Source organism: Drosophila mauritiana, chromosome 3R (genome assembly GCF_004382145.1).
Source record: "Drosophila mauritiana strain mau12 chromosome 3R, ASM438214v1, whole genome shotgun sequence".
In the NCBI taxonomy this organism is placed as follows: domain Eukaryota; kingdom Metazoa; phylum Arthropoda; class Insecta; order Diptera; family Drosophilidae; genus Drosophila; species Drosophila mauritiana.
The window spans coordinates 11072571-11091918 of record NC_046670.1 but is presented as its reverse complement, the minus strand read 5'-3'; the positions used below and the strand labels follow the sequence as shown (position 1 = coordinate 11091918).

Here is a 19348-nt window from a genome sequence, read left to right as displayed (position 1 = left end):
TTGCCGGAATTGAACTGAAATTCGCGGTCGCTTTGGTAAACTGCTCACTTTGTTATTTTTTGTTCTCCATTATTGGCCAAACTATGGAAAAGCTCGTCGAAGGCGTTTTGGTGGCACATTTCACCAACGCCTCGAACATTTCACCAATGATAAGAAGACAGTCCGATAACAGTTGGACATAACAGCGGCGCTGTTAGCTCAGCATGCTCTGTTATCTGAAGTGGAAGTCAATTGGCTGATGGATTGAAAATCTTCGCAATGAAACGCCCCCAGTGTCTGAAATCTAAAAAATATATACTCAAGCAAGCTATTACTGTACACTTTCTTTCGCTCGCTTTTCAAAAGCACACTTCACAATTCCTTTGTTCTATTTTGTAATTTCTGCAGCGCCTTCCTTCCTAAACGCGCATTTTCATATGCAAATGCTCTCATGGCGTATACGCAATGTCACCATGCACATTGCTTGCCGGCTCACGCATTTCGGCTAAAACAGCAGCAGCTTTTCCCATTTTCCACACTCGCCACCCCAAACCCCTTATGAGCATTTAGATCCACTGAAATTAATAGCATTTTCAACGCGGTCGCAGCTGAGCGATGTTTGCAATTGTTTGCCCAACTTTAAGTGGGAGCTGTGGTGGCGCAAAATCATGTGCGGAAATGGTTTTCAAGTGTGCTTAAATGCTTTCTGCGTTGTCCTAGTTATGAGTGAGTGGACAATTATTTTAATTATGATTTCATGTGCACTGACAAACCGAAACAATCAAGATACTCTATGGTTTTTGGACGCAATAGTCGGACACCATTTGAAAGTAAGGAGTTTCATATGAGATAATAGTATAGTATTATTATATTATATTATTGTAATGAAAACAGCACCATAAAATCCCGGTCTAAATATTACAAAGCCACTTACAATTGAATAGGATATGCTTTCAAACTGGATTTTATTCATAAGCTTTCTTATTTCTCCTTTGCTGATTCCATGTATTGTTTGCTATCAAGTGCTTAAGGCTGACAATGGGTTAAAGCTTTACAGAGCAATGCAAGTGCGGGTGTATGTGTGTGGGGTGTGCGCGTGTGTGAGTAGCTCTACGCAGACATAAGTTTTCACTGTGTGTGTGTATTTTTGTTTTGGACATTCGCATTCATTATTACAAAACGAGAATAGCTAACATTTATCAATTACTTAGAACTATATAAGCTGTGCATGTGTTGCAAGTGCCACCGGCTGGCATCAGTTGCATCCTTCCACGGATTCGGTTGCATCTCCACCTAAAGCTGCCTACTTGGCGTTGCCGTCGTCGTCGATCGCCTTGAAGATGATTCCGTAGACATGGTCCACCAGCTTGGCCCACGTGGCCGCTTGACTCTCGTCCAGACTGCAGGCAGCTGTCAGCACATCCAGGATAACTCCTTTCAGTTGCTAAAAAATAAATTGATGTTTTAATTACAATTGAATATATAATTGTCATATAGCTTCCAACTTCCACCAGCTGAGTAACAGGTATCTGATAGTCGAGAGCTCGACTGCAGTGTCCGACTTACGTTGTAAGACTCCTTGGAAATGGTCCGCGGAATGTGACTAACGGCGATTTTGGTCCAGATCTCGTCCAGCTTCTCCAGATCGCCATCCTGGCCCAGGACCTGGATGGACTCGTCAAAGACTCTAATGATCCTGCCGGCATGTGCTCGGAAACGAGCATTTCCCTGAAAGAGGAATTAAGTAAAATAATCTTGAGTTAATTGAAGACCTATGTGAAAAGTCCAACTCACACTTAGCTCCTCCAGTGGAACATCGCGGAAGGGGAACTTCTCCAAGTTGGACGGAAAGCGGTTGAAAAACTGCGTCAGTATCGCCGCTCCAGAATCTGTGGGTGTTGCCACGGGGATTTCCCAGGTCTTCTTGATCAGTTGCACTTCATCGCTGTTCATGTTTATGCTCCGTTTCGGTTCTACTCAGCTTTCACTCTATAACTCTCTTTAAGCGTTCGGCCCTCTCTTAATGGCTTTTAGGCTGAAAGTGAAGGGAGAAAATGTGGAATTAAGTCAATTTACTTCGGTCTCTTTTTGGCGCTCTAATTGAAATTGACAGTTTTACAATGCAACTCAACGAGCCCGGCACAAGCAAAATCAAAATCAAAACAACAAACAGTGCCTTAGATAAATAAGCGCACAGCACGTGCTTAAAGTCAATGCCTTCGCCGCCAAACAACAGAGGCAAAATAACATCATTATCATCATTATATCCGAGCTCAAATTAACGTCTGTCAGTTTAGCCGCAGCAAAAAGCCCAACAAATCTATCTACCTTCCCACACCTCAACCCTCATTTTATACCATTTTCAACATACCCTTGTTATAGAGATGGTAACGTGATAAGACCAAGGTGATGATATTAGGTATTATTTGTTAAAATTTTAATTAATATCTGTAAATATGGTTAAAACTAAGTCTAGAGCTGAGTATTTTCAAGATCTTTTATATTGGTTTAAAGTTTAGTCCTTTATCTGCATAAAGGATTTATATCAAATGAAGCCATTATTAAAGTTGCATATGGTGACATGAACTATTTCTTTATCTTTTATGTTTATAACTAGTTTGCTTAAATCTAGTTATTAAAAATCTGTTTATATAATAGTTGCCCATCTCCAGTCTGCGTGGCCTGCTCTCGAGTTCATTAGCTGACCCTACCCCCGCCCACGACCTGCCCCCAGTTGACCCCCAATCCGCCGAGCTTTGTGGCTGGCTCTCGGCTGCGAAAATTATCATGCCCCCCTGTGTTCCACGAAGAGCTGTGGAAAATGAGAAAGCTATTGCGAATGGGAGATTGCGGGAGAATTCTCTGGGCGAAAGGCGGAAATGTAAACAGCAAGAGCTCCCAGAAATTGCGATATAATATGCAGACCACAATAAAAATGGCGAGACATCAAATCAAATGGAATTCCGCAAAAAAAATTAAATACTTTTCGAATTGCTAAAAAAAATAAAGTAAATTTCCATGCAAACCGCACATGAAAAATAAATATTTAGAAAAGCACTACAAAAATCCCATTTAACCAGCGGAATTTGCTGAATAATAAATAAAGTATTTAGCGTTCTTTACTCGACTTTTCCACTTTATCCGAATGACAAAAACATTTTACCACAGGGAAAAGCAGCAAAAACAGCAGTCAAGCCAAAGGAAAGTTATGTCTAAAAAGTAAATACAAAATACAAAAGTTTATTAAAAATGCACAAAGTGACAGACAGACAAACGGAATAGATATGGTAACAGGGGAAATAAACAGGCAGAGAAAAGGAAAATAAAACAGGGAAATCGACTCAAGTGCAGCCGCAGCAGGTGGCCATGTTATTGTTGCTTTTTGCTGGAAAATGTGGGTGCGATGTGGCTGGAGGTGGATGGGCGGTGCAGGCAAAGATTCCACTATAAAAAATTTGCCATCTCTCAGTAACCTTGTCTACAAGACCGCTTTGGGGAGCACACCAACACCAACACCAGCACCAACACACTACATATGCCAGGATGTGCGCGTCTGTGTGCGTTCTGTAATATCCTTCATGCCAAAATGGCCTGTGGCTTTTGCGGTTCAAGTCTGGGCCTGTAAGTGTATAAGTGCTGGCCACTGCAGTGCGGGTGTGTGTGCGTGTGTGTGTGTAGTCGCGCGAGCGTGTGAGTGTGAGTGTCTGCTGCAGTCAAGAGTGAAAAAAGGCAGCAACAAATCAAGCGTTACCTTGTGGTTCAGCACTGGGAGAAAATCTTATCTCCATCAGAATCCATTCTCAAAAACTTATTCTTACAATCGTTTTCATACAGTTTGCAATGATAAAATAGGTTTTTTTTAAGTGTTTGGTTTTAATACCTTCTCTTAACACTTAGCTTGATCGCATTAAGAAATTAATTTCTCTCTGTGTTTTCTGCCATTGTGAGTGCGAGTGAGAGAGTGTTGCCAGTAAGGACATTGAGCGCTTAATTAAATTAAGGCAAACTTGATGGACAGCTACTAGACAGTCAGCCGTGTGGAGCGGCTCCTGGGGGCGTTGGTAGGCGGGGGTAGGCGTGGCAGGCAGGCAGGCAGGCAGGCAGGTCAGGTGTTGGCAAAGTGCCTCCTACAGGAGAGGACTGTGTTTGTGCGAGTGTACGTGAATATTTGTTTTGTGATGCTGCCACTCAAGTGTCGCTATGGATTTGGTTGCAATTCTGTTCCTGTCTCTTTTTTCCCTCGGCATGTGAATTTATTTTATAGAACTCAAAAACAACATTCTGTCGTTTGGCAAGTGAGCCAGATGTGAAGTGTTGTGAACTCTCGAAACACGAGCTGGGTTTTTTTTAACAACTTTAAAACAATTTCAAAGGGCTTTCAAAGTTCGGGGCTTGAAAAAAGAATATTTGGATAAATTGGTTTCTGGCACATATTAGAATTCGGCTCTTGATATAAATCTGAGATAGCTTCTAAAATGTTTTTTAGTTTCAATAAAAAAAACTATATTCAAATTAAATATTATTTATGGGTCTAACAAATAACTAAATCATTTAATCTTAATTTTCAAGACGTATGTATGTATGGGTAAATACTCTGGATTCTTGTGTATTTGATAACAATGACGAAGCTTTAGTAATCGGATAACAAAAAGAAGAAAACTAAACAATTTGATGATAAACAAATGTAAATTGCGGTGATTGTTACATAGATGCCTTCGCAGATTTAATTAAATGAATTCCCAACTCTTTTGAGCCTCTGAAACTGTCTCTTAAAGCCACAATGCCTGACTTAAACACATACAGCCACTTAAAACACACAGATGCACACTCATGTCCTCATCACGGGCATTAAGGATAATGACTGCCACAACAACAAATGGTAATCACAAAAAACAACAATAACAATCTGGTTCTGCCAGAGGCGACACTTGTTTGCAAGGACACCACAGAAATCCATAAATTCCAAGCCCGCTGCTGTGCGGCTCTTTTATTCCTTATGTCTCTGAAATGCAGGAATTCAACGAACCCGAAAAATCCGAGATTTAAATATACAATGTAGGAAACGCACGGAATGGGCGTTTAATCAGCTGTTGGTTGCCTGTTGAGCGCCCTCGATGTGGAAGATAGCGCGTATTTACAGTTCGTTAGCCGTGTGCTCTTATTCACCGAATTCTTTCATAATTCCGCAAGGCTTCCACTATGGTATAAATTTCCCCTACCAACGTATTATTTTCACATATATTTCCCGGATTTCCCAGTTTTGATTACTACTTTTTTAATTGGCGCACTTGATTGGTTTTTGTGCCGTGGAAAACCAAAGACCGGACCGCAGAGTGCGAATTTTCGGCGCTGCAAAGAACCGCACACGTTGCGTTCAGGTTGAAAACTGAGCGCGGGCAAATTGTGGGGCCTTTTATGCGAGCGAACTCACCAGATTCGCACTCTCTGCCGGCAAAGGTTCGCGAGAGAGAGCCCGCCAAAACCAAAACGTTGTGGAGCAAAAGCTGCCCATGCAAGAGAGTGAGAGTTTGGACACAGACGTAGTTCAACGGGGGCTTTGAGGTGTGCCACCTGCCAAACAATTGATATTCCGATCAGGCGTAGTGCCCACTTATGGACACTCCGCCGATTTGCTGTCACATTTCATAACAAATTCCAAATGGGACGACACCTGTCGAACCAACACGCCCAAATCAAACATTTTCCAATGACACCTGTGGACCTTCCTAAGTTTTAGAAGAGCGTAGTCGAAGTGCTGGCTCCAACAAAGCTATCTCTTAAAAGCTTGGGCTTACAACGGGCGAAAGCTTACATAACCGTTGGGCAGTGGCTTTCTTCAAATGCGCAATGTAATCTAAGCTTTAAGAGCTATAAACAAATGTTGTATGTTGTCGAGATGTCTAAGCTATCTTCAAATCTAAATAAGTAATCAATCCAGCAAAACAAATGAAAGCCCATTTTGTATTGAAAATTTAAAAATTCAAAGATTTTGAAAACTAGTCGACTCTGGATATTTAGATGTTTAATATTTGCAATATAAAAATTCTTTTCAAACACCCAATGTAGTTGAGTTTTGTTTATTTTATTCTTTACTTAAACAATAATCTTCTATTTATTCTTATCAAAAAATCACATGCACAAATGAACGAATGTTCCTTATCGTGGCGCTGTACTATTTTTATAAATGTTTATTCACTATCACTAACTTAATAAGCCTCCCTCAGTAATTTCTAATACACCAAGTGGCCAATTTATACCCAACAAAATGCGTTGCATTCAAATATCACACCACACACGTATTGTTTATTTGCATTGCATTACGAATGCAATCACTACACAACAAATATTTACATAAATATGGATGGGATAGTACACTATTTTCCAATTCACACTCACAGTTTATATCAAATGCCGAGCAAGTGCACACGACGCCGTTAATATTTGAACTGAATACAATTTCTAGCCCGACTGGCCTTTATAAAAGAATTCCGAGCGGCAACAACAACTACCACTAAATTAACGCAGCAAAAAGCTACAAAAGTTTCCGAGCTGATAATCTTCGTACACTATCTATCATCCAGACGGGTCAACTTGGGTGAGAGTATACGTATTGGACTTCCATTTCGAAAGATTTGGTAAATATTGCCGGACAATGCTTGTCAATAAATTAGAAAAAAGCTAATCAATGAAATGCCCGCTCCGAATTCTTAAGCTTCGGAGTTTTAGGAGTCATAAGATTAAAAGAAGCAGCGAAAACCGGTTTTTGGCTAGACTACAAGGCATACATATGTATATTTACTTTAAATATAAAGAACTAACTATTGAATAACCTTACCGATCAGATTTACCTATACATATCATCTTAAAATAAATTCATTCTTCAAAGCTTGAAAAAGGCAAACATTGTATTGGAAAATATTAGATGATTGTACCAAAGCAAACAATTCGCTTAACTATGAAGATTAAAATAAATGCTAATCCAAAAGATAAAGTATCAAATTTCAATATTTGTAAAACTTTCCTTTTGTATGATATACCGAATTATTCTACAAGGAGGATCCAATTCTAGCAAACAGCAAACAAATTACACCTTTCGTGTCGAGCTATTTGTTTTCCCGTGTCTTGAATAATTATTGATCAAGGTTAATTTAAATATAGCATGATGGATATCTTGGTATTAGATTGTGTAAGTTAATGTGGTTTTTGTCATTCCTTCTTTGGCGACAAAGTATTTTATTTTATTTACGTTTTACAGACAATTTTCAACTAATTGTAGGAACTGCCGACTCCAGACAATATAAAAGTAACATGTTGTTGCTAATAAAATGAACATCAAGCCATAAGAACATTTCGCACTGCAATTATAGGTGTTCAAATATACAATATTTTGCTCACAATTTATTGTCAATTTTTTTTCAAATCACGTCACAGTTTCCTGTTGAAGTTTTTTTGTTATACACAGTATGGTTTAAGCCCAATTTGGAAGTAATTATATTGCAGTCGAGACTTTAATACAAATGACGGTATATTCGTTGAAACAAACAAATTAGTAAATGCGTGATTAAATTATTTGTTTAGTACTTCCAGATGAGATATTCAGGTCACGATATTAGTAATTATTAAAGCCTTTGTATGAAATTTCTTAAGTACCAAAAATTAGAAGGCATATGGCAAATATGTTTCCACAAAAATATGAATTGAATTTTAAATGGCTATATCTATATATCAATAGATACTAGAAGTATTGTTGAGAAGAATAATTGGTTTCGTGTTGTTAAACATTCACAGCTTAAGACAGATTCTATATTAAAATTACATTTTTTTATAAAATCAATTAAAATATACGCGATTATCCAAGGTACAACCGACTCTTAGTTTTTCAGTTACATTTTATTATTTTTCGGTTGGTTTTCGACTGACCGCTTTCCTGGAACTGGGCCACCACATAAATTACACCATATGCTGCACATTGTCATTTTTATCCTCCAAGTTGAAATTTGGCAAGGGGGCCCAACGAATCCGCTCCTGAACAAACAAAATGCTGCTCGTGAGGGGAAAACAAACCACAACAATGATCCCCCAGAGAGCGCCAAAAACGAAAACAGTGGGAGAGGGAGAGCGTGTTATCCAATTTTTCGGGGGATTTACTCATGTGTTCAGCAAGCATATGAGCGGGCAGATCCGCATTGGAGCAAGCCCACTGCTCAGTGTCGTTTCAGCCATTAAGGCAGTTGGTCGTAAAGAGCAGATAAAACTCGATCAACGCGAGAGTTTTGGCTAAAGATAAACGGCGAGCATCGGGAAAGTAAACAGAGGCGGAAAAACAAATGTTTGACTTATCTTAATTGGATAATTATATCACAATGGACGCAGTGCAGCAGCAAACAAACAGCACTAGCAACATCGACAGCGCCAAATGCCAGAGGCTGAAGAGATTCGTGATCGTAGGCCTGCTGATCACCATTGGCATTTTGAGCTGGCACTTCTACGGTGAGTTGTCTCTTTAAGCTCTCTTCCGTAAGCGAATGCACATCGGTTTTTTCTCTTAGAGTACTTCCACAGCAAGCCGCTGCCCAAAACGCCGGATGACGTCTTGACCCTCTCGAAGAATCTGTACGCGGAGGAGACCGAGGTCAGTCCATACCTCTACAAGGTGAATCTCCAGGGGAAGACCACTTCAGGTGCTCACGATGATCGCGCCCCTAGAAAGTAAGTACCTAGTTGCAATGCCTAATGAATTTTATAATTAAAAGGTTTAATTTGATGATAATGCAATTTAGTTAAAACAAATAATAATTCATTAAATACTTACTTGAAATCTTCCAGCCTCTTTGAATTGCACCAGGATCTCCTGGCCAGGGATGCCAACTCCACCACCGCTCTGCTAATGAGGCTCTTTGACAACTACGAGTTGGACGTGGCTGTGCAGGAGCATCCAACGCCGGAGCACATCCACGAGCAGCATGATTTCCTAAGGGCCGTGATGGGTACGCGTGTGATGAAGCTGACCATGCGTTATTTGGTACACAAGAGTGAGTAACCTTTAAATCAAATAAATCAGATTAGTATACCTATCCAATACCCTCTAGATATTGTGAGCGTAGAATATGACGATCAGCTGCGTCTGCTGCAGGAGCTGTGGTTCACTCCCTACTCCAGAGGTCGTGGCATCGTGGGCAGTTCCAGTTTCGAGCACGTCTTCATGGCGGAGATTCGGGACCAGAAGGTCCTGGGCCTGCATAACTGGCTGTACTTTGCCGATCAGGAGCAGCGTGGCAATGTGGACTACAAGGGCTGGCTGAGCCACAAGGAAATGGGAAAGGTAAGGTTTAAAAGCGGATACTTAGATGATCCTTACAAAAGAGGATTGCTTTATTTCCTCAGAACAACCAAATGGTCCTCAGCGTTCGCTACACGTTCCACAACATCAATAAACCAGTCAACGGCTTCTTTGTGGGCACCTCGCCCGAACTTGACCTCGCCCTGTACACCGCCTGCTTCCTGGCCACGGCGGAGGAGGAACCCTGCCACATCCAGTTGGGCCATGCCTCCGCCACGATTGTCTCCCACGGATGGAAATGGAACGGCATGCGCCTGATAGGAACCGCCTATCCGGACAGCTCCTAGATCAAATTACTTACATTCGTGTTACCTCATCGAAATCAGCAAACGGCTAACCTCCAAGCTCAAAGTCAAGTTCATTTTAGTTTGCCACTTTATGAGTGCTTGGCCCAGTTGTCGCTGGCAATTGACGAGGATGTCAGTCAGGACATGAACAATGCCCGTCTGCCTATCATTTTGGTTGTTTTGACAGGATTGCGTGGCGCAAAGCACTTACATCACGAAGTTGTTTATTAGTTCTAACATTAATAGTTATTACTGGCGGAAATTATGCAAGAGGCAAAAGCGTTTATTTCGAAAGTGCGAAAGGAAGAAAAGTGATTGTGACGTTTTAGTATTATGCCTCGAAATGGATTCAATACCATCCAACCAGTCTAGTTGTTATACCTTTGAATCTCTTCAACTAGCTAGTTAAAAATAAAATAACAAAATCAACTTATTTCAAATGGATTTATTAGTTATAAAACATGTATTTCTCTTCTTCGTTTAATTATGGAACACATGAGTAGAAGTACGTTGATTGAAGAAACTGTTGCTGGAGAACTCGGTGCTGACCCCTAATCGTGAGCATCTAGATGGCGCTCGATGGTGACTGTCTCGTTGGCAATGTCCGCCTGCTGGACCACGGCCGGAGCACTTGACCTTCTGGCCGTGATGATGGTGGTCTGGGCCGGGGACAGGCTCTCCTCCTCCGAACCATTGTCAGCCAGGACCACAAAGGTCTCGCTGAGATCGGCCAATTCAGAGCAGGTTTCATCGTTGGACGAGCGCATCAGGCTGGGACTACTGATGGAGCACTCCACCGTCAGGCGATCCTCGCAGTCGGGACTCCAGCTACTTCTTGCCGGCGGCTGACGCGGCAGGCTGTTGTGGCACAGCGGATTTTCCGCCGGCGACTGCTCCAGCCGCAGCTGCTGACCCCACAGCTCCACTGCCAGGGCGCGATTGTGGTCGGCCCGTTCCTGCTCCTGCTGTTGGTACTGCAGGTGTTGCTGCTGCTCCGGTCGCTCCTGTTGCTGGCGGGGACGTGATGCCCGTTGCCGCCGCTGCCAATGGCGGTGGCGATCTGTTGTAGTCCGTGGCCACTCGCTGGGGGGCAGCTGGTGCCTGGTACTGAGACTGTGGCTGTGACTGGCCGGCTGCGGTGCCTCCTGACGTGGCGTCATACTGGTATCCAGACTGTCCATAGTCAGCTGCTCCATAGTCGTATCCGGCTCCCGCATCGCCGTAGTCATACTGCTGCCCCTCGTACTGCTGCTGGCCATAGGCATTGGGATCATAGGCACTGGCGTCGTACTGCTGCTGATCGTAGGCACTGTAGTCGGTGTTATAGGCGGCCAGATTGGCGCTGCCGGCATTGGTAATGCTGCTCTCTGCCAGAGGTTGCGACTGTGGTTGCTGCTGCTCCGCCTGCTGCTGCTGCTCGGCCTGCTCCCGTTCCCGCTCGCGTTCCCTTTCCCGTTTTTCGCGCTGCTCGCGGAGTTGCTGGAGCTCCCGGTCGCGTTCCTCTCGCTCCCTTTGCCTGTCCAGATCCTGCTGCTGCTGTTGTTGCTGCTGCTTTTCGCCCAGGCCAAGGTTGTCCTTGAGATTCTCGTCATCGTTATCCTGGAGTCCATAGTCGGCGATGCTGCTCTTTCGTCCAGTGGCTGTTGTTCCTGATCCTGATGATCCTGCTGCTGCAGCTGCTCCTGCAGCAATACTGGCTGCTGTGGCTGCCGCTGCTGTTGCGGATGCAGTTGCTCCATCGCCCAAGCCAATCCCTCCGGACGTGTAATCACTGTCGCTGGCGCTGTTGTGTGGTTGTGGGGTGCTTTGTATGGGTTCGATTGGGGTGCCATATGTCGCTGCCTGGTAGTCGTAAGCGGCTGTGTGAGTACAAGAATTTTGATTAGAGTGGATCGCCAATCAAGTGTTATAGGTGTGTGGGTGGAGTCGTCGTGTGAATAGGGTCTAAATAGGTTTTTTATCGGGCAGATCCGCCGCCTTGACTTCAGCTTCCGTTTCTGATGGGGTGGTTAAATCAGTTATAGAATTAGGGACTTTGGGATGGAGGTGCTCTACTTGGTGATTGATGGGAATCGGGGAATTTACCTTTTCCGGGTACTAAGCTAGTATAATCGTGTGGTGAGCTATCTAATTTACTCATATGCTCCTCATTACTCAACATGCGATTGGACAGATACTCTAGATTCGATTGTAAAGCAGATATTTCCTCTCTTCAAGAAAGTTTAAATGTGGGGATACATATCGAGATAGGGAAAGATAGAAAGAGAATCGGATGGAAGAAAGAAAGAGGGAAAAAGATATTAGTTAAATACTGTTAGGTACCGTCACGGATTTAATGGGGTGCTCCTCCCGCATGTCCTCGGAGCTCAGCTCCGGGGATCCCTGGTGCGCTGGCAGTTGTGCCTTGTATTTTCCCCAGATTTGCCTAAGGCGTGACATTAGCTGCTCGTTGGTGGCTCTCAGCTGCTGCTTCTCCAGACTGTGGTTCATCAAAAACAGAAAATATGTCAACTTAAAACAGGTCTAATTAAAAGCTTGAAAAAAAAAAATAACAATTAGCTGCTAGTATAAGTATTAGTGCTGTAATCCAAATTTACTAAACTTTAATGCGCGTAAGTGATGCTTTAAATTATAAATATTATTATAAATTGGTATTATCAAATAGATCATCCCTATGCATATACCTAAAACTTAATACTATTCTTGTGGCTTAGAATAACGCTATCAAAGCTTGGTGGCCTGCTCCTGCTCCTCCGTCTCCTCGTCCACCTCCTCGTTATCCTCGTGATCCTCGCGCTCTCGATTGCTCTCCAGCTCCGCCAGCTGGTCATCGATCCGAGCCAGCTCCGGCGACGTCTCCTTGACAAAGGTTTCGTTCATCGCCTGCGCCACCTCGTCCACCTCCTTGACGAACGTCTCGTTCAGAGAGCGAGTGACCTTCGGCTTGGGCTGCTTGGGCACCAGTCGCACATTGACATCCACTTTGACGGGCGGACGCGGCTTCTTGTGGCAACCGTCCCGCCGCAGCAGCTGCTCAAAGTACAACTTTGGCTTGATGCTGGCGCTGAGAGCATTGCTGCCAGGACCTCTGCAGGCAGTGGAGGATGTGGCATCTGCCGATGTGGCTGCCATACTATCAGCATCCACCGTCAAGTGTTGCACTTGACACGTGGGCTGGCAGGCGGTGGCACTACTACTGAGGATCTGGTTCAAAACTAAATGCTGTTGCAGCCAAGGCAACGGATCCGTTTTGCATGGATGGCAGCAGCCAGGATGATGATGCGGCTCGGCGGTGGTGCTGCTGCTGCTGCTTGTGGTGCGGTGGTGCTCGTGCTGGTGGTGCGTGTCTAGGGTGGACTCATGGCCGTGACATTTCATGCTCTTGCTGTGCGTGGTTTGTGTACGCGGTTTGCTGAACGATGTTGCTGCTGTTGGCGATGCTGATGTTGGTGTTGCTGCTGTTGCCCTGCTGCTGTTGCGACTACTGCGGCAACATGCAACATTCGTCTCGCTGCTGATGTTGCTGCCGCTGCTGCGTCTGCGCAACGTATGGATGTGCTCATGCTCGTGTCTGTGTCGCATGAAACTGGGGCAAAAGCATTTGATCTTGGATGACGCTGGTGTCGCTGCTGTTGCAGATGCTACTGCTTTTGGCGTTGGTGCCTCTGCTCTGGACTTCTTGTAGCTGGAGATCTTGGGAAGCGGCGGCATCTTTGCCAACTCCTTGGCCAGCCGCTCATTGCTTCTGATTATGTTCTGCAGGATCTCATCGCCATCGCCGGCAACAGCATCCGCAGTTGTGGCAGCAGCGACATCCGCAGCCGCATCTCCTGGATAATCGCTCAGTTCCAGATCAGGCGGCAAAGTGAACTCGTTTGCGCTTTCTTTTAGTGCTGTAGGAGCTGATATTGTTGTTGGGGTCAAGGGCTCGCTTGTTGTTGTTGGCATCACAAGATCGCAAATTGGTTCTAATTACCATGAAATTTGCGTGGCGGGTAGGCAGCAAAAGAAAGGTTTGAAGAAGTACAAGTACAGCGTGTTAATCCAGTCTCAAGCTAGGTCGAGATGTTTATGTTATTGCGTTTGCTTTGGTGTGGAACGAATGAATCTCGGAAAAGAAAATTGGTGTTCGGAATGCACTGGTGGGAAAACTTTGGTTTGGCCTTGAATTTCATATTGCGCTGTGCGGTGGTTTCCGTATGTCGAAAGGCTTTCAATCAATTGCCCACATACCATTGGGTGTCGTTTTGTAATAATTAACTGTGACTATACAACTTAATCGAACTGGTAAGACTTACACTATAGTATAAATAGATTGCTAAAAGCCAAATCGATTTGAGTTTGCAGAATTGCTAGGTGATAATCTTAGGTATTAATTGATCATAATTACTTGTGCTTGTAGGTCGTGTCCTCTAATTTGCCCGTTAAGGTCTTACACTCGTTGGTCAGTTTATCCATGAGTTGCTTCTGAGATGTTATCATTTCCTCAAGCTCATTTACCGTTCCCGCTACAAACAGACATTTAACGGTTTAGTTATATATGTTTTATATACTTTGATATGGGATTTAATGCAACGCGCTACAGAACAAACTCATGGATAAACTATTGAATATTTCTCTGTAGTTAATTTCGAGTTCGAGTCTTTGGAATATAGTTGACTTTATATCATTTGACACACACGCAGAACACAATAGGAGCATCAATAGCTTAACCAGAGTTCATAGAGAGGATAGTGATAGGTGGAGAGGGTGTAGAAAGATAGAAGTGATCCAGTTAAAGTGTTAACTTGGCCCACTTACCATGCTTATCCTGCAACTCGGAGATCCTCTTGTCCAGATCCTTTTTGGTGGGTCGTATCTCGTTCTTTAGCTCCCCATAAGCAAGCTGTAAAAAAAGTTATAACATTTTAACAGTATATAATAAATGCAATAAATACTATGATTTACCTCCTTTTCCAGATTGGCTATCTCATCATTGAGCCGCAGTACCTCTCGTTTGGAGTGCAGAAGATCAGCATCGCCGCGATCAAGGCGCTGCCTCAGCGAATTTATTTCTGCATTAAGACGAGCTGCCTCCGTTTTGGCCTCCCTGCCAGCCCTATCCAACTGAAGGCGCAGCGAGGTGATGTCCTGCTCCAGAGATTGCTTCTCTGCATTCACCTGCGCCATGTCCGCCAGGAAGGTGGTCCTATTGGCTCTCAGTTCCATTTTCAGCTCCTCGATCTGCGAATTGCGACTGGCCACATCCCGCTTGAGGTCTGTTTCGTAGCGTTTTTGGCGCTCCAGTTCCAACTGGAGCTTGGACACCTGCTCCCATTGGCAACTCAAATCTCCGCCCAGTTGATCCACCTGGCTGTTGTAGCGCCTTTCGGCACTGGCCCGCTCCTCGGCCAACCGTCTGGCCATCTCGTGCTGCAGCTCCCTGACCCGCTCGTGCTGGCGATCCAGTTCATCCCGCAGGTGGCGTACCTCCAGCTCGGCCTGCGAGCGCTCCATCTGCATCAAGTCGTTGATATATCGCTTCGACGAGGCGCTACCCTGGCCCTGGGCCTTTGCCTCGTCCAGAAGCCTCTGCAAGTGGCGAACACTTTCCTCCAGAGTTTGCTTGTCCTGCTGCAGGCTCTCCAGCTGCTTGCGATGCAATTCGCAGTTGGATCCTCCGGACAAGGTGGCCACAGTGGTTAGGGGATCCGTATGACTCAGTTTCCGCTTTAGCTCCTCGTTCTCGGTACGCAGACGCCTCAGATCGATGCTGGCCTGCATCAGTTCGGCTTCCAGTTCGCTGATCCTGGCCTCGTAAACAATATTGGGAGCGCATGCATAACGAGGACTTTGCACCTGACCTTTGGAGGCACCTTTTCTCGGCGTCGACGGGGTCTTACGTCCACTGGCGAACATCAAGTGCTCGTCACTGTCCGAGGAAGGACTAGTGGTGGCAATTGGATGCTTGGAATTTCCCGAGCCAAGACCCACCAACTCAGAGCGAGCATTCTCCGTCAACTGCTCATTTTCATTGATCACATCCTTCACTTTACCCAACAGATTGGTCAGCTCGTTGCGACAGTACTTGGATTCCTTTTCCAGCTGTTCGATGTAGTCCTCCTGCTTCTCGATAAAGCTGAAGATCTCCACAGGAGCCGGAACACTGTCCGCGGGAAGAGGAGCGGACGGAACTGAGGCGCTCGGGTAAAGAGAAGGAGTGGAAGCTAGATTCTCCTTGGAAGCCGAGAGATATCCCGAGGCGTAGCTCTTCTTGGGGCGATAGGAGCTGATTCGCGACTTCTGGCTGGGCGACAAGTACTTGGAAATGTCCGAGAAGACGGGTCGCTCAATTACCTATAGAAATATATGTAGTGTTACAGGAATTCGTTGCACTGAATTGGTTGGCAAACGCACCGATAGGTTGTCAGAGAAGTTGTCCCCGGAATCCTCGTTGAGTTTGCGCAAATAGGAAGACACTCCTCCTCCCAGTTTGGGTGCCACGTAGGAGTTGTCGGCCAGCATTACCTTGAGGCGACCCACTGCCTCATTATAGGCGTAGTTGGTGTAATCCATGGTCTTGCTCTTCTTGGTGATGCCTCCCTTCGAAGACTTCATCGGGAAGTTTCTAAAAAGTATAGGAAAGTTGGAGGGCACATCTAGGATCACATTTTTGGACAAAATTTGACTACGGAACCAAGTTGCTCAGCAACTGAAGTGGAAAATGGAACTGTGCCCGAAACGAAAAAAGCCTATCTGAAGCTGCCTTTCGGGGTGACAATTGGAGTTGGTGTTGCAGTTGTTGCCAGGACGACAGGTTGGCCAAAATAAAAATTTAACCCTGCTCCTGTGGCCGAGTGCATGCGTCATGGTTGAGCAAACACCTTCACAAGGGTTGATAAATCCTGGATACCCCATGGAAAGTGGTTATAGAGCAACATATAACCCGACAATTCAACCTATTTATATAAGACCGAAGTTTAATATAACTTCTAGATCACTCAACAATAGTCCAGACTTTCATTTGCATAACAGAATCTATTTAGACATGATTTTTTAAAATTATTTTTGTTTTTTTGATAAAAACATATCGATTTCTATGTTCAGGTATTTCTAAAAATCTGTTAATATGATCTAAATCCTAAATGGCGGTAATAAAAATGACTCTTGTAAATCGCAGAATAAAGAAAATAAATCTTTACAATTAAAAAATATTTTTTTTAAGCTTTATTTCATAAGGTGCCCTTTGATGAATAATCCCTACAATGTTGTGCAACTGCTTTGTTAATCGCAAGGAGAAGTTGACGTAAACTGCATCTGTCAGTTCCTAAGGAAACAACTACAAGGAAAACAACTTTTGACCACATCTCAAGACAACTCAAAAGTTTGTGCTCCCACTTGCACCCTTCTCCTCCTTCCGAAAGGATTACCTCGATCGCCTCTTAATCCGGCCACCCGCACTGCTAACGCTGGCGATGCTCTCCCTGTCCGAGTATCCGGTGGACCGCTGCTGGGTGAGATGGCGCAGGTCGTCGCTCGTCAGAAGCGGCGACGATGTCAGATGGCCGATGTTGCCGGTGTGGGCTTGCGGTTGGTTCTGCGAGTGCGAGTGGCTCCGGTTGGTATTTTTCGGTTGGTACAAAGGGGCGCCGTACTTGAAGAAGTTGTCTGCTTTCATTTTACACACAAGGGCATGGGGGCACGGGGGGAACTTGGCTAAAAGTTTGTGGCACAATCCAACATGCAACTCGGCGCTGGAGCAGGGGAATCACTTGTGGTATGCACTTCCTTCCGCCTTGCGGTTGCACTTTAATTGTTTCTTTGCTTCTGCAAAAGAGTGAGCGACAGGACGACAGGACGACAGGACGACAGGACGACGACGCGATGAAGTTGAACTGAAACGGCGGCAAACACAAGTCGGTGCTTTTATAGACTCGGTCGGCCCAATATCCCCCATCCATGGGTATATATGGTTTAGTGTGCCTGGGTAATGGGTTTGGTGCCACGTCGTGCCCTGTCAGCAAGATTCCAAAACACTCCCATTAGCATTTCCTTCGCAGCAATGCAATTGTCGCCATGGCAGCTCACCAATTCGATGGGGGCTTGTCCTGGAATCTCTCCGGTATTGGCTCGTCTTCTGTTTGATCGATACCAAAGGGGGACTCGTCAATGCACTGGAGACACGCTCATTTGTGCCAATATTTGGTCATATACATGGTCCCCACACTGCTCCTCTTCTGGGTTGTTCAACTTTGGGCTTGTCTTTCTGTGCGAATCGAGGCCAAAAACGTTTTCATTGCATATTTTAAGGGCTCCTAACTGGGTTTATTTCTGCAGTTATATTTAGTTTCGAGTTGCTTTATTTATGACATACGTTGCTAATAGCTGGAGTAATTTAATTAGGAGTAATTAAACCACATAAGTGAGTAACAAGGTCAAAGTGTCAGAGGGATTTTGTGGTTGAAAAGCTAGAACTATAAGTAAAAACGCCTGCTCAAATAATTTGATTCAAAATTAAATTTTAATGAATTTAATTGAAATGGGAAAAACAATCGGGTTTTCGATAATAAATATGAATATCCTTCGTGGAGCGCTCTTACCAAATTCCTTTCGAAGACTATTAAGTTTCAGTACTCAGCTGCCAGGGGCCAGCTACTGCCACATGTGGTAACCGCCTAGACCAGCCAACAATTGATTGTCGATGTTCCTATAACTTATGACCAAATCACAGACATTTAATAGCCCAAATAACTCAGACTCGGTAGCCGTCGATGCAACAGCTCCCAGGAACCCGGCGACCCCACGGCCCCCTCCACAAGCCCCGCAAAGCACCCCGGAGCAGCCAAAGCCTGATCAGGAGATCCGAGTCGAACCCATCCCAAGTGCAGCCACACAATCAATCAATGCAATCTCTGTTATCATGAATAATTTCCTAGCGGGCAAATGCACAGCAGCAAGCGCAGCAGCAGCAATTGCAGCGGCAGAGCCAGAAAACCCTTTTGGCCAAAAAAAGGGGCAAAACAAACCATTTTCCTGCACACTTTGAGCCCTTTTCCATATATTATCAGCTTCTTGCGATTTAATTACCCAGGCCATGGAAAACAACAGCAATAACAGCAACAATGAGAGCGGCAGCAGCAGCTACAACAGCAGCAGCCAGTGAAATTAACCCTCTGAGATAAACGCATAATTCCGTGTGCAAAAATCTGCAAGACAATTCATAAACATAACCTACACGAAAAGCCCGTCTCTGAAGCGGCAGTGTGTGTGCGAGCCTTATCGATCGTGGTCAAGAGCAGCGGCAAGAGACCCGGGTCCCAACCATGTCCAGTCCCAATCCAAGTTGGAAGCCCTCGGGGCGCTCTCAGCAATTTTCATTGCTCCAGCCTTAGCTCCGACAACAGCAACATGGACAGCTACACAGGGAAAATTAATTGCTTGGCTTCATAAATTCATTGTCATAAGTCTTAACATCTCATTTTATTGAGTAATAATTTTGATGGCCACTTGAGCATTAGTAAATACTGCAGCTTACATCCTAATTCACTGTATTCTCGTAAGACACAATATTTCTGCCTGTGCAAAGCTGCAGCTCGAATTCTCTGCTGTGATCGTTGTCGCGATCTGTTGGCCCGGTCGTCCTCCGACTTGCTCTGATTCTGCGCCCAACAACAATGTGGTGCGGACCGCTTGCATTCGCTGCTGGCGTCGCAGTCGCCGCCTGCGTCGCTGCGGCCTTAGCTATTTACAACACTGCATTCCT

The 19348-nt window shown here is 44.7% G+C and overlaps 3 protein-coding genes across 11 annotated transcripts; 1 reads left to right on the top strand and 2 right to left on the bottom strand.

The window, feature by feature from the left end:
* Positions 1–920: 920 nt before the first annotated feature.
* On the bottom strand, positions 921–6427 carry LOC117144770 (globin CTT-VI). Of its 3 annotated transcripts, none has more exons than XM_033310133.1 (4): positions 6376–6427; positions 1774–2014; positions 1546–1707; positions 921–1423 (listed from the first exon to the last, which is right to left on the bottom strand). In XM_033310133.1, exons 2-4 carry the CDS (start codon positions 1930–1932, stop codon positions 1283–1285), a joined length of 462 nt encoding a protein of 153 aa, XP_033166024.1. In that variant the 5' UTR covers positions 1933–2014; positions 6376–6427; the 3' UTR covers positions 921–1282. The 3 variants fall into 3 exon arrangements, with proteins under 3 accessions (XP_033166024.1, XP_033166023.1, XP_033166025.1); XM_033310132.1 differs by lacking the exon at positions 6376–6427 and adding an exon at positions 5006–5367; XM_033310134.1 differs by lacking the exon at positions 6376–6427 and adding an exon at positions 5268–5363.
* Positions 6428–8174: 1747 nt separating this feature from the next.
* Positions 8175–10039, top strand: LOC117143621 (poly(U)-specific endoribonuclease homolog). The gene is made up of 5 exons (XM_033308387.1): positions 8175–8469; positions 8529–8688; positions 8806–9011; positions 9069–9301; positions 9364–10039. The coding sequence occupies exons 1-5, from the start codon at positions 8343–8345 to the stop codon at positions 9604–9606; spliced, it is 969 nt and encodes a 322-aa protein (XP_033164278.1). The 5' UTR covers positions 8175–8342; the 3' UTR covers positions 9607–10039.
* On the bottom strand, positions 10037–17460 carry LOC117143619 (calponin homology domain-containing protein DDB_G0272472). 7 transcript variants are annotated; one of them, XM_033308384.1, is made up of 8 exons: positions 17016–17448; positions 16003–16213; positions 14554–15942; positions 14407–14491; positions 13997–14114; positions 11692–11816; positions 10708–11465; positions 10037–10616 (listed from the first exon to the last, which is right to left on the bottom strand). In XM_033308384.1, the coding sequence occupies exons 1-8, from the start codon at positions 17261–17263 to the stop codon at positions 10158–10160; spliced, it is 3393 nt and encodes a 1130-aa protein (XP_033164275.1). In that variant the 5' UTR covers positions 17264–17448; the 3' UTR covers positions 10037–10157. The 7 variants fall into 7 exon arrangements, with proteins under 7 accessions (XP_033164275.1, XP_033164269.1, XP_033164274.1 ...); XM_033308378.1 differs by lacking the exon at positions 11692–11816 and adding an exon at positions 11929–12085 and having other exon boundaries at positions 10037–11465; XM_033308380.1 differs by lacking the exons at positions 10037–10616; positions 10708–11465; positions 13997–14114 and adding an exon at positions 12291–13574 and having other exon boundaries at positions 11732–11816; positions 17016–17460.
* Positions 17461–19348: the final 1888 nt, after the last annotated feature.